At 36.9% G+C, this 15,103-nt stretch overlaps 1 protein-coding gene across 1 annotated transcript in view; it reads left to right on the top strand.

Annotated features, from left to right (window-relative positions):
• Positions 1-15,103, top strand: part of Svep1 (sushi, von Willebrand factor type A, EGF and pentraxin domain containing 1) — a 217,470-nt gene that overhangs the window by 95,580 nt on the left and 106,787 nt on the right. The window contains exons 16-22 of the mRNA XM_004638106.2: positions 193-426; positions 2,380-2,541; positions 4,330-4,491; positions 11,596-11,757; positions 12,142-12,233; positions 13,266-13,382; positions 15,012-15,032. Of these exons, the coding sequence (XP_004638163.1) occupies positions 193-426; positions 2,380-2,541; positions 4,330-4,491; positions 11,596-11,757; positions 12,142-12,233; positions 13,266-13,382; positions 15,012-15,032 (950 nt within the window). The remainder of the gene's footprint in view (positions 1-192; positions 427-2,379; positions 2,542-4,329; positions 4,492-11,595; positions 11,758-12,141; positions 12,234-13,265; positions 13,383-15,011; positions 15,033-15,103) is intronic.

Genomic DNA, 15,103 nt, shown 5'->3' with positions numbered 1-15,103 from the left:
TATATATACACATATATATATATAATCTGCTGATGTATATATGTCAGCAGATTAAATTTTTTAATTTGATTTAATAGTACCTGAAATATTTTGAAGATAGCATTTCTTTTTTTTAGCAAAAACTAACTGCAATGTCCTTTCCAAACACCATGTGTGTGTGTTATGTTTTATTTTGTTTTGTTTTCATCTCAGCTAGTGTGCCATTACCGGATGAAAGAAATGATACCCTTGAATTGGAAAATCAGCAGCGACTCATTAAGACATTGGAAACTATTACAAATCGACTGAAAAGAACCCTCAATACAGAGCCAATGTATTCCTTCCAGCTTGCCTCTGAAATGCTTGTAGCTGACAGCAATTCTTTGGAAACAAAAAAGGCTTTCCTCTTTTGTAGACCAGGCTCTATGCTGCGGGGCCGCATGTGTGGTAAGACATTTCCTGTGCTTGCAAACACTTCCTGCCTTTTGAGCCAAATTAGATGGATAGAACTTTACAACTGTGTATAGAGGAACAGCTGTTAAAATGGAACAGATTTTGCTGTTTTTCTGTCCTTGTTGTGCTACCATACTTAATTTGGTATGTAGTCTTCAGAAACTAAGGAACCTTTCATGGTGAGGACAATAAACTATATGAGATAAGGATTCAAATCTTAGTTTTACTTCTAGATCTTTAAGCTTCGTAGTTTTTAGCAGTGGCTCCAGTAACAGCAGCTAGCATTTTCTGAATATTTCTACATCTATATACCAGATGAGCAGCTCTCATGTTTAATACTGTTCTGTAACTCTGACATTCCATGGTTATTAAGTCCATACTACTGAGGAGAAAACTGAACCCAGAAAGCTAACAACATACCCCTAAATTCAAAAGTGGTCCAGCTGGATTCCCACTGAAGCAGCAAATTTCAAAGTCTTAACCATATTTTTAATTGAGACACAAGTCACAAAACATAAATTTAACCATTTTAAAGTGTTTGATTTAGTGGCATTATGTACATGCACAATATTATGCAGCCATCATCTCTATTTCCAAAAGCATTTTCATGTTTTGCAGAAGGACACCCTCAACTGGTTAAGCCGCAACACCCCCCTTTCTCCCTTCGCCTACCACCTTAACTTTTAGCCCCTCATCTAGACTGCCACTGTCTACACCAACACCAACTTATTTCCAAAGATGACATCATTTATAATTGACAGAATCTTCTCTGCTATCTGTCCACTCAGCTGAACCACATGATAGGAGTCTAGGTTAAGCTCTCTGTAGAGCTGGCTTTTGTGTGTCCTCCAGAAAATCTCCAGCAGTTCTTGCCACCATTCCAAGAGCTTAATGGTTTTTCCATAGTGTCACAAAGCCAGCCCATCTCAAGTACATTAAAATTGTCATTCTGAGTCACTTTGTGCAAAAGATCAGGCATAGCCTTGGTCTATGCATTACCTTCAGACTACTTGTGTCAAAATCACCTGAAGTGTTTATAAACCCTGTCTTGACTCAGGCACAACTCAAAATTAATCACGTGACACTTTGAAAGAAAGAGATTGGAATATGCCTCCTAAGTAAGGCAGTAATCACACGTTATAGTACCCCAGAAGCACCTTGGTAGTATTTCAGATGTTCTTCTGTAAGAGCTCTGATGATAACTTCTTCATTGAGTTTAACTTGGACCTCAGAATTCCTAAGCCCTTCTGGGCTTAGCAAATAGAAAACCAGGGGCTGGGGAGATAGCTCAGTAGAATAAGCACTTGCCTAACAAGCACAGGGTCCTGAGTTCATCCCCCGTACCACAAAAAAAAAAAAAAAAAAACCAAATCTCCAAAAGGTTTTAACAATAGTCCTTATGTCTGAGGATGCCTCAGATTTGCCTTCTCAAGCAATAACACGCAATTAGAAAGATGACTTCGTTGAGCATGTCTATTTTTTTGTCTCACTGCATTTGCCTGCTTTTGTCTCTAAAAGCAATACTGTGATGGGAAACAATTTTATAAGGGGAATCATTGAGAAAATAGTGAAGAAAGTGTTTCTTTCTTTATACATCAAAGCTTCAAATTAAATATTCATTGCTTTATCCTTTTCTTCCAGAAGCTTTCTCTTTGTTGACTGTGTCAATGACCATGGCTTATTAAAACTTTTACTCATATTTCAAAGCTTCATTATATAAGTTCTAAGCTTGACCAATAAAATGTGCATCTTCTCATTTCAAAAAAGGTCTGTTGTTGGTTTTCAGGAGTACTTTTTCGAAGTTTTACCTTGGGAGCAAACCTCTGGTGATAAAATTAAACACTTGAAGCATGCTCTGCTACTTTTAAATCTTAGGGGGAAAAGGAACCTTAAGGTGTTCCATGGTTGTGGGGCTTTATTCACTGCTTCCCCTTTGTTTCTCTGCAGTCAACTGTCCCTTGGGAACCTACTATTCTCTGGAGCGATCTGTCTGTGAAAGCTGCCGCCTGGGATCTTATCAAGATGAAGAAGGGCAATTGGAGTGCAAACTTTGTCCTGCTGGGACTCACACAGAGTATCTCCATTCAAGGAGTATCTCAGAATGTAAAGGTAGGGGCATTCACACCGTGGATTTTGTGTCCAGTTGCAGGAGAGGACTGATTTTTTTCTTCACTCATCACTTGGTTTATGTCTGAGGCCACTGTAAGAATACAGGTTTGCAAGAAAATAGCATACAAATTTATTCAATATAAGACATATGTGGCAGAGGAGCTTTCAGAACGAAGTCTCCCCAAAAGAAAGAAACTTGTATACATGTGTGAGAAGTTCAATGAATTGCATAGCTTCCAATGATGGCTGCACGAGGGGATGTGGCCCAGAGGTGACAATGATGGCGCGCTTAGCAAGGCCTGTGTTTTTCTTAGATTCTTTCCTGTGTCCCTTCCCATCAGGTGTAAGGATGTTTCTCTGAAGGTAAAGTAGGGGGTGGGAATCTCTCACGGGTAGATCTTATGGCTTGTTCCAGGAAAAAAAGCAAGAAAAGATCAGAGAGAACTTCCTGCTTCTGCAGTTTTCTCCAATTTCTTCAGGTTAAAATATCCAGTATATCAAGGGACCATATTTTGCGGAAGGATGTTCTGAGCCCTGTCATTTTTCAGAAGTTTAAATGTCAAATGGAATGAAATACAAATACAGTTGAAGGCATTTTCATTTATTTATGGTTTTAATTAGGAAATATTACCTGTATGTTTCTCCCAATATAAAAAAAATATATCTTTTTTAGAAATACTTTTTTGAAAGTACTCAGTTTCTTTTGGAAATACTCACTTTCTCTATGTCAGATCCACATTCATCAGTGAGCCTGACTTTTTCTCACATTAATTAGTAGAAAAGTCTTTCACATCACTTAGCAAACATTAGCTTGCTTTTTGTCAGTATACTGTTTTATATAATGGGATCAAAATTGCTCCAGGCACATGTGCATACACCACAGAAATATGCAATATTTCCAAAATATTTTTATTGTTCTCAAAGAGAATTCCTGATGGAGACATTTTCTTTCTTAATGTTTCAGAAGCTATGGCCAACCTAAAGAATTTCAAAATAGGGGGCTGGGGAGATGGCTCAGTGGAATAAGTACTTCTCTGGCAAGCGCAAGAGCCTGAGTTCAATCCCCGGTTCTGCCAAAAAGAAAAAAAAAAAGAAAGAAAGAATTTTAAAATTGCGGCCCTTTACCATTGTTGCAAGTGCAAGTGTGAATGTCTAGGTGGTTGGAAATGCATAAAATTGTTAGCAGTGTTGAAAAAGAAAGGTATCTGGAGAATGAAGGCAACAGGGAAGGGTAGTGTCCTGGACGTCAGGGCACTTGGCCTACACCTCTCTACTATGGGCCCCTGGACCATTGTTATGAGTTTAACATCTTTGCTTCTACCTTGATGACTGCTTCTATTTTCAACTCTCTGCCAGCTTCCAAATGAAATAGTATGGAGGAGGGGGAGGCAATATAGCCAGTTGTCATATTGAGCTATAAAGGTGCCACAACCTCAGTTTGGGATTGTGTTTGTCACTCAAGAGAGCAACATATGAGTTGAAAATTTCTCCATAAACAGAAATTGCCAGGGCACAATATTGATTTATTTTGTGTCCAAGTTTGTTCTTATATCAAGACCTTTCACCAATGTACATTTCTAACTTCATTCTACAGTGATTTATTGAACACCCTCTATGGGCCAAAGAGAAGTAACTGAAAACAGATCTAATATATAGTACACAGAAGCAAGGGGATTCTGCAATATTTGTGCTTATCCTGTATTGAATTACAGAAAGCCTTACCCTTCACGGAGCTAATTGTGCTTAGTTTAATGTTGTTATTAATCCTATTCCATTTTTTCTTTTCAGCTCAGTGTAAACAAGGCACTTACTCATCCAATGGCCTTGAGACTTGTGAATCGTGCCCGCTGGGCACTTACCAGCCGGAGTTTGGTTCTCGGAACTGCCTCTCATGTCCAGAATCCACTTCTACAGTTAGGAGAGGAGCCATGGACATTTCTGCTTGTGGAGGTGAGCAAAACTTTAGACACCGATACTCTTTTAAACCTATTATGCTCTGTGTATGAAGGAGTGGAAGATTTGTAGAGAAACTGAATGTCCACTCTCTGTAAAGCTATGAAAAAGAGAAGTTTCTGAAGAGTTCTTTTTTCTCCGCCTAGTCAATACTTGAGTGTAAAAACTGGCTAATGCTATTAGGAACATGAAAGAGACATAAGGCTTGGTCCCAGGACTCAGAAGTAATAAACATGTGGCTTCATAGGTTGGTAGAAATATATTTGAACTAGTAACTTAAGTTTTCTCATTAATGAAATGATATCTTGTCTGTTGTTTCTTGGACTTCTACATATAAATTCTTCTGTGGGTTCTGCCATTTCATTCCTGCAAAGTGAAAATTTCCACAAGTGTACATTCTCTCTGCTGGCACATTAGTGTCATCTTCACATTCATACAACTTTTTAAAATCCTGAAGCCCAGCTTCCACTCTCCAAAACTCTGAAATTGTCTGCAGTGGAAACTGGGCGTTGGTTTTCGTTTTAAATTCCCTTAAAGGACTCTAAACTGACAAGAAACCTTGGGAGACACTGATTCAGGCTCTAAAGTGAGACAGAGGGCTGGCAGGACAGATGCCTGGGTCCCACACCCAGAGCTGTGAGTCTGTAAGTCTGGGGGGAATGTGACAATTTGCATTTCTAAGCAGTTTTCAGATAATGGTGATTGTGCTGGTCCAGGAACCGCAAGCTGAGAAGCACCAATATAAATAAATACAAATAGAAAGATGAGCATTCCAATTGTTAAATATTTCTAACATCCCTACTGAGTATAATGATCAAAAATTCTTGAAGATGTAAACAAAACAAAAGGTGAAAATGTAAAGTGACAAGCCAACCAGGATTGACAGTCAAGGTCAGCCTGCTACCAGAAACTCCAAAAACCTCACCACTGCTATGCAGAATCAGTAGAGCTGGGTTAAAAGGAGAGAAGTCCCCTGGGGCATCTCAAAGGACAGGACAATCATAACAAAAGGATGATTTAAAAAAATGTATATCATCAACATTTTTTATGTTCAGGACTCAAGCAGCGATAAACATGTGGCGTCATAGGTTGGTAGAAACGTATCTGAACTAGTAACTTAGTTTCCTCATTAATGAAATGATCTCTTGTCCATTGTTTCTAACATCCGTACTGAGTATAATTATCCAAAAATTCGTGAAGATGTAAATAAATCTACAATCCTTGGGTTCTCAGAGATGAAAAGTCTGTTGCCTCATTGAAGGAGTGATGCTTTTAAGAACCACCCAGCTGGTTCCCCACTTCTCTCAGCTACCCAGAGAAGCATACTCACACCTCTTACTCTCTTTGTACTCTGGCCACACGTGCAACCATGTCAAGGAGAGACTGAGCACCTTAGAAGGTTCTCACACACTAGCTGCCTGTCCAGTGTGTACGGCGGTTGGCTGTGGGATGTCCAGCACTGCCTCTTGTAAGACAGAGTCCTTATGGGCTTAAGTGTCATGGCAAGAAGGGAAAACACACTGAATTATAGGTTTTTAGAACCATCTGTTGCAGCTAGCTCAGTCTAGTTGGATCATGGTAGGTAAATGCTTGAGACCTGAAGAACAAGGTGAATAGTGTCCATCAACCCGGTGCTACACTGAACAGTAACTCTCTTGAGTCATGCCCCTTGTGTAAGAGCAGCCTTAGATTTTTTTTTTAACTTAAAGTCAAAGAAAGCTTCTTATGACATCTGTTAGAGATTCTTTCATTTTGTCAATATGCAATCTAATTTTGGAAGGAAAATCCCCAGTAAAAAAAAAATTCTACTCGTCCCCACTCTTGTTTCCTTTGACCACAAAAGAAACCAGGATTTTTACAGAGAAGCAAGGTCGTATTTGACATTTTTTTCTTTTAGCTTTCTAAATGAGCCTTGAGGATTGTCTAACACCAAATTTATGATTAAGCAGTTCTGATTCCCAGAAAGTCTCTAAAATTCTGGTAACTGGTTCATTTCTCCTAATAGTCTCAGGAATAGCAAACCTCAAACTCTCCTGCAGCGCTGAATAAACACTATTTGCTTTAAATTTCAGTATGAATGGGTTCTAAAATGACCCCTTGTGTAGTTTTTCTTAGGCTTCAATCCACTTCTTTTTTTTTTTCCCTTTCTTCTTTCGTTTTTTCTTAATTTTATTTTATTTATTTTATTTATTTATTTGGTACATGGTCTCACTATGTTCCTGGCCGGCATGACATGTGAGGTACCAGAGATCAAACCCAGGTCCTTGAGCTTGCCAGGCAGGCACCTAGACTGCTGAGCTGTCTCCCCAGTCCTGCCCATTCTTTTTTCCAGTGCTAGGAACTGAGTTCAAGGCCTTATACATGGTACTCAGGGGCTCTACCACTGTGGAGCATCCCCAGCTTTTTTCTTTTTGTTTTGGTGTTAATTTACTCTTATGTAACACTCAGAGTGAGAAAAAAAATTTAACCAATTGTTCCTCAGACAAAGAATTTATATACAGAACATATAAAAAATTGAAGAAAATCAGACTCCTCAAATTCAAAGACTTAATCATGAATATGCATGTCTCAGATGAAGAAATAATTTGCTTTCATGGGCATGTAGTACAGTTTATCTTATTTTTAGTTTTATCATTTTTGCATTTCTTTAACATATGAAACATATAATATTAATAATCAATGCAGCAATTATAATTTTAAAATAAAATGTTATAATGGTACCATGGTAAAATAAAATTTTCTCTAGAGTATATTTTACCTTTCCTTCCTTCTTAAGTCATTAAATATTCTTTGATTTGTGACTACAAAGGACTGAAATTTTTCAGTTTTTGAAAGATCATTTGAATCTAGATAATAAAATTTCACAACTGACATATCATTTCCATTGTTATCCTATCCCATCAGAGAAGGAAAGATTATTTTTGAACCAGAATAGCACCACCTCTTACCCTACCCCTCCAGAATAAAATTTTAAAAAGACTTAGTATGAGTGAGTGATTGACTCATACTAATTTTGAGTATAATTGACTCATGCTCATTTTGTCTTTAGAAATCCATTATTTATTTATTTTTGTATAGACTCTAGATAGATTACATATTTTGATACTCAGTGGAATGGACACTGTGGTAAGATAAATGAATATGTCCTGTTATTTCATATATTTGTCACCCTTGAGTGGTAAAAGCACCTGAATATTTTTTTTTTCTAGTACAGAGTCTACAGGGGCTTGCTATGTAAATTGGACTTGTAGTGATACACCTGTGTTCAGCCTCCCAAGAGCTGGGATTACAGGCATGTGCCACAATACCCAATCTCAATCGTCTTCTCAGGACGCCCCAGGGTCGGGGTCGGCAGGGCACCCAGAGACCCAACCCTGGCTATTTTGTCTGCCTAAGTAGGCGCTTTAATCAGCTGATCCATTTGGCCGGCTGCCTGAATTTTTGATATTACATGAAATTTCTCCTCTCTTTTCTCATGACTTTAGCCCATCAGAAACTATAAATTCCATTTATGTGCTTAGTACTGAATATTTACTAGATAGTATTGCATATTTATATGTACTTAAACATACATGTATATATGTGTATTGTATGTGTGAATACAGATGCTCCTTCCTTTACAATCAGATTTCATTTGAGTAAACCTAAGGTAAAAAGAAAATCCACTTATTATGGCTACCCTCCTGCTGAATATCAGCTGATCCACACAGACCCAAGCGTTGCTTACTCTCAGGAGCATGTGGTTAAGGGGGAGGAGTGGTATACTGCTGCTGCCGGCTTCCCAAGAGTCTTCCATGGGTGGGTGCCCAGGAAAAGATCAGAATTCCAAATTTGAAGTATGGCTTCTACTGAATGCCTATCACTTTTGCATCACTGAAACCTGAGTCATCATAAAACAGGGACGGTCTATAGTGTATGGATGCCAGTTGGCGATTCTTCAAAAGTATATTTCTGCTCACAACTCTTGTCATTGGAGTGTAACTTAAGCTCATTTTCAAATGCAAATATATTTTACATTTCATGTGCCAAAAAGTAAAATAGAGACATCATAATAATGTCTTAGCTATTTTTAGAGGCTGATAGACTTATTGTTAATCTAAATATTTTAGCACTATTATCTGTTTGTATAATTTTCAGTATTTTGTAACACTATAGGAGCATGAACATTTTTCTTTTTGAAGACTAAGATTGGGCTGAAAATAAGTACAGTTTAATTTATTATAGCACTGTGAGTTTTATTAATGCAACTTGTCTTTTTAGTGTTCCATAGGCACTCATTACAAGTATTATGCTTCATATAATGAATCAGGAGTGTTTATATCCTTACTTTATAAATTTTTATATTTTTAATTAAATTTTTTTGTGGTACTAGGTATTGAACTCAGGACCTTGCGCTTGCCAGGCAAGTGCTTATTCTACTGAGTTATCTCCCCGGCCACTTAGTTAACTAATTTAATTAGTTGCTTGGAAGGATTTTTTTTTCCAAATAAGCAGTTATTTTTGGAAATTTAAGATTTAGAAATCCCACTTTAAACTCAACAAGTTTACAATTATTTTTGTACAAATAGAACCCGAAAGAGAACTCTAATTCTTATCAAAATGTATATTAATTGGTTCTTCATGAAACAAAAATACAAATTAAAATTATTTCTTGCTAATTGAGGCTGGAGAGATAGCTCAGTGAAATAAGCGCTTGCCTGGCAATCCCAAGGGCCTGAGTTCAATCCCTGGTTCCACAAATAAATAAATAGATAGATAGATAGATAGATAGATAAAATGAAATAAAATAAAATTATTCCATGTGTATAGTAAATATAGCCACAAGAAGTATTTTTCTTAATTGGTATTTATATCTATGATATTGTCTTCTATCTCTTATTTCACACCCTGACTTATAAATTGGCTATGTAAAATTTCTTCTGCAAAATACTTGACTAGCTATTTTCTTAAGAACTTTTATCTAAATTTCTTGAAGCCATCCTTTGTTCTCTAGTTTGGTATATAAATAAGAGATATCATCTCATGATAGATCCTACTCCCTTGAACTGGAGGGTCACCTCTAAATTCAACTATATTGATAATTGTTTGTGCTGAACTAATTTCTTTATCAAGAGTCCAAACCCAAATGATAAGTATGCTGAGATCTTCAGTAGCTACTTTTTTGTGTCCTATCTTCCATGCTTACATTTGTACAGATGAATATCAATAGTTTTAGTAGTTTTCTCAGATTATAGTGGCTTTAGGGATCACACAAATGATACCAGTTTACCCAAGGAAAGGATGTATTCTACCCAAATTTATCTTTGGTTCATAGCCTAAAGCCTCACCTGAAGGATTAAGAGATGGGTAATTCTCCCCTTCACCCCCCTTTGCCTAACGCAATGAAAAATTGTTGGGAAAAAATAGCTCCTGCTATGTGTGAGCCTGTTTTTGTTTGGTTTCTGTTGTATCAATTATTGGTGAAGAAAATTCAGATTTGATTAAATGACAATACTTAACTGATTTTTAATAAAATATACATCTAACATGAAATGATATTCAAAGGTTAAAAATTATTTTACATTGCCAGACACATGAATGCAAAAAGCAAGAAAATATTGGGAACAAAATTAAAAGTTAAGCTTGATGCTAAATAGTCCAATGAGGAAGATAAGGAAAAAGGTGACTTATATTACAGAATTCACAAGAAATTTAAACTATTCTTGATAAATCCTTATCATCAAGTAATAATGAAACACGTGAAGTAAAGTGTATGTCTCACAGGGGAAAATCACAGAAAAATCTATTACCTTGTATTAATTAATATTAAATAGAAAGATAATTAATTACCTGTTTAACAAAAATAATTTAAAAATTAATGCACAAAGGAGTAAAAATTTTCCTCTATGTCAAAGAATGTATATATTTAATATATCAAATAATTATAAAATACCTCAATAAATAATAGGCAAGTATGCACAAAAAATAACGATGTACAATATATAAAGAGAGAGCACCTTCATTTACAGCAAAATGCAAGATAAAATAATAAGGCAATTCTATTTTACCTTCAAATTGAAAAGAAAATATAAATAATCATGACCAGTGCTGACAAGCATCCAATAAGAGCAGTTTCTTATATTGCTGTTGAAAGTTCTGTACATTGAAACTATTTCTTTTTTTTCTTTTTTTTTTTCTTTTTTGGCAGAACCAGGGATTGAACTCAGGCCCTTGCACTTGCCAGGCAAGCGCTAATTCTACTGAGCCATATCCCCTGCCCCCTATTTATTTTACATAATTTGGTGTTATAAATTTTTATTTTATGTTTTTATTTATTTATTTTTTCCTGTATTTTAGGGAAAGGTCTACAGGGTATTCAGGGTCTTACTACTAGATCAGACCCATAGTGATCCACCTGTTTACAGCCTCCCAAGTGCTGGGATTCCAGGCCAGAGCAACCACTCCCAGTCTCAATTACTGTCTCAGTGTGCCCTGGGTGATGGGACCAGCACAGCAGGCTGGGGATTGAACCCCCAGCCCCTGCACCTGCTTGCAGGTGCTTTAATCTGCTAAGCTCTTTGGCCAACCCCATCATTTGGTGTTATAGATCAATGACTTTATTTTTTTCATAGTTTTATATCCAACTATTCAACTATGCAAATTCACCTATACAAATGCAAATATGCAAAGTAAACAGTCAGTACTGTATACAAAGATTTAAGTAGAAATTTTCATTTCAACATTAATGACTAAAACAAGTGGAAACAGTCTAAATAAATGTGGAGGACACATTAGATCAATTATAATCTATCAAAAGGATGGAATATTTTTGAATTTGTTACATTCATGCATTTCAGGGATCTGTGGAATGATTTGGAAAATGCTTACAATATAATGTTAAGTAGAAAAATCAGAATACATTATGATATGGCCAATTCTAATCTTTACTGGATGAATGTGAGTTGTTAAAGCTGAGAAACAAAATATTTATCTGTATGATCAAATGGTATGAGTAGTAAGTCTATGGAAATTCAGAAACTTTCTTACAAACAAATGAAGGCATCTCTTTTTAGTGTAGTGTTTTCCTTTTTACACAATAATGATTTGTTTTTATCTTTGCAGTCCCTTGTCCAATGGGAGAGTTCTCTCGTTCTGGGTTAATGCCCTGTCACCCATGTCCTCAGGACTATTACCAGCCTAACCCAGGGAAGTCTTTCTGCCTGTCTTGTCCTTTTTATGGAACTACAACTGTCACTGGTGCCAGGTCTATCACAGATTGCTCAAGTAGGTCAATAAGTTCCATTTCCTAAATATTTCCTACTCAGGCTTATTTCTGCTTATATCTGCGGTCACTTGACTTTTGAGTATCACTCTGTTCAGTGGATTTGCGTGTTACATGGCTTTTTTAAGATCTTTTTGATGACAATGACTCCAAGAACCCTTTTGGAAATGAACTTGGTAGCTTCCAAATGTCTTATAAGAGCCTAAAATCAAATGACATATGACATCCATCTCTCTATGCTCCTGTTTACGTTACAAAGACTAACTCTATGTGGCTTTACTCACTCTGGCAACCAGGATCTTCACCATAGCGTTTCTGGTTTATTACTGGCAGTATCTACTATACACTGATATGTTTCTCGAAAATATTTTTATTAATTTTACTAGGTTTTAGCTCAACTTTCTCAGCAGCAGAGGAAAGTGTAGTGCCCCTTGCCTCTCCTGGACATATCCAAGCGAAGTATGAAGTTAGCAGCCAGGCAAGTCCATTTTCTTCATATGAGATGTTCTATGGTGGAATACTTGGAAAATAATTAGTCACACAGAGGAGAACTCTTTCCTGAGTTTGCAACTCTAGTCAAGTGTACAAGTCCTACCGATGAATGTTGTATTTACTTGTGACTTCTCATAGGAACTTCCCAAAATAAATTGCAAGAGTAGATGTTCCAAGTACAAAAAATGGGAGGTTTTTTCCCAGCAATGTCTGCTCAAGAATTATAAATACAAATGCCTTTGATTCTTCAATAATTAATACCACACACATAGCCCATCATTTGAGAAAAGGGTATTTGGCTTAGCCAGTGGGTTTTTCTGAATGATAGAAAAAATGACTCAACTTTCATGAAAATCACTTACATATTTTTGCCACCAAAAAATAATCATTTTTGGGAATCAGATGTGAGTTTTTAAAAACTAAGAATATAACTCATGAACATAACTAAACAAATTGTTTTCCACTCTTAAGAGAGAATAGTTGTTAAGTCTGATTATTTTGGTAAATTCTGTCATTACTCTGAATTCATCTTGTTCAATGTCCTGCATTCCTTGGCTTTCAGTAGTTTTAGTGATAATGAGGCTATACTAATTATTATAGCTTCGTAAAACCTAATCCTAGAGTTTTATAAGTCATATTTAAAGCTTAGCCTGTTGCAGCCAGAAATACATTGGTAGGTTTAAAGCAAAACAAAGGCTCTCAAACTTCAGGCAAAATAGAACCCACCTGCCAATTGAAAAAACAAACCACCAAACAATGTATAGAGTCTGTTCCTATAGGTTCTGGTTTGGCTGGCCTGAGTTGGAGCTCAGTCCTTTGCATATTTTAAAACATTTCAAATGGATTCTAGCAAGGATCCAGCATTTAGGAACACTACTTGGGTGCCCCCGAACATCACTCAAAAATAATCTACATGGCTTGTGTGCACGTATGTCAGGCAGAGACCCACATAGCTCCAGTGACCTTGTCAGCAGCAGGGTGCTTTGTCTCTCATATGTGTCTTCTCTCTTACTGGCAGGTTTTCCATGAATGTTTCTTAAGCCCTTGCCGCAACAACGGGACCTGCCAGCAAGTTGGGCGTGGTTACGTGTGCCTCTGTCCACCTGGATATACAGGTAATGCAAGCCATGTAAATGTTAACATTCTATATGAAATCATTACAGATCACCTACAAATCTTAAAAATGTATCAGCTGAGATACATCAAACTATCAATACAAGCATGTCTAGTTTAACAAAGTGTACATACTTCACAGATGTGTTTTCTTTGCACATTTTTGGAGGAAGAGTAAGTAGTTGTCTTCTGTATGAAAAACTCACATTATAACACAGTGTAAATTGGAATACGGTTCCAGAAGCCGTAGCCAAAGTTTCGGTCTAACACAAATTAAATACTTGGCACATACAGAGCACATTGTCCAGTGTAAACATGTTTAAACAAATGCCTAGTTTCTTTCATCTGTGACTAACTGTGATATGCTGCTTTGCTTCTTTCTGGACACTGTGCTCAGAACAATAATATGACTTTGAATTTGATTAGGTAGAAATTAGGTTTCTTTGTAGTGTGGTCCACATTACTGCTGAGTCATAATTTTAAGAAGAAATGTAACTTTAAAAAGAAATGAGCTATGCCTTTAAAATGCAAGTTAATTTAAAAGAATTTGACATAACTCAATTTTCTTCTAAGCAGTTGTTGGTATTTTTAAAGTTTTATGCAACTTCCAACTTGGAGGATAAAAACGGTATTAAGGAAAAATTTGCCATAAAATAAGCAGAAGGAAAATTAGAAAATAATATGTAGCCTACAGCTGGCAAGAATGCTGACATTCCACTCATTTTGACTGTGTGTGTGTGTGTATGTGTGTGTACAGATTTTTCTAAAACCTTTTGTCTTAACATTATATGAGAATAATTGATCTTATCTGAAAATTCTATAAATGAGTGTAACAAAGGTCACAATATATAATAGTGGCTTGTTAAACACAGGTCCCTGGACCTCAGAGATGCAGGCAATGCCAGAATTTCTGATTCAGAGGTCTGGGGTGCAGCTTGATCATTTACATTTCTGTTGCATTTCCGGGTGCTACTGATGCTGGCTGACTAGGAATTGCATTTTGAGACCCCTACATAATAGCTTATAGCAGATCTTGGGTTTCCAGCAGAGCTGGCCTGTAGAGAGCTTGCATGCACCCTCTAGGAAGCAGGAGCCCACTCCAGGTCACCTGCCTGATGTGCTGAGATCTGGAAGAATTTAGCCATCTTCCCTTCCCAGCCAGGTCACTTTGGCAGCAGGTGAATAAAACTTGATGTTTTTCACTTTGAAATTGGCATCCCAGGGGTCATCAAGCTATTAAAAAGCAAATGTTTAAACTTTTTAATTATTACAATAATAATGTGAAAGACACGTTCCTATTACTACCCCTCAAAACACTCTTCTTCTATCTGAACGCACCCATCCCACCATTTTGCATTCTCTGCAATAGGCCTAGAAGCCTTCTTTTGCAAAGGTCTTTAGAAGGTGTGATTTTAAAAAAAATTACATAAATGCTGTCACTGTCCAACAGAAAGACAGATTCATCAAGACTCTATGGTATGGTGTGTCATAATTCCTCCTGTCTACCAGATCTGACACTGTGTGACTTCTGACCATTCCTCTGAAGTCAGAAAGACTGAAAGATAAGTGTTTGGAGCTAGTCAGGACATTGAGGTACCCATGACTAGGCAGCTAAAGCCATGCAAGAGGACTTCCGGAACTGCCTTGAAAGTGCAAGAATGGCGGGATACATGTGTCCAAAGTGATGGGGATAGAGAGCAAGAGAGAGAGAGAGAGAGAGAGAGAGAGAGAGAGAGAGAGAGA

Source organism: Octodon degus, unplaced genomic scaffold, assembly GCF_000260255.1.
Source record: "Octodon degus isolate 3935 unplaced genomic scaffold, OctDeg1.0 scaffold00094, whole genome shotgun sequence".
NCBI lineage: Eukaryota > Metazoa > Chordata > Mammalia > Rodentia > Octodontidae > Octodon > Octodon degus.
Note: the sequence above shows the minus strand (reverse complement) of the source record. Positions and strands in the feature narration are given on the sequence as shown.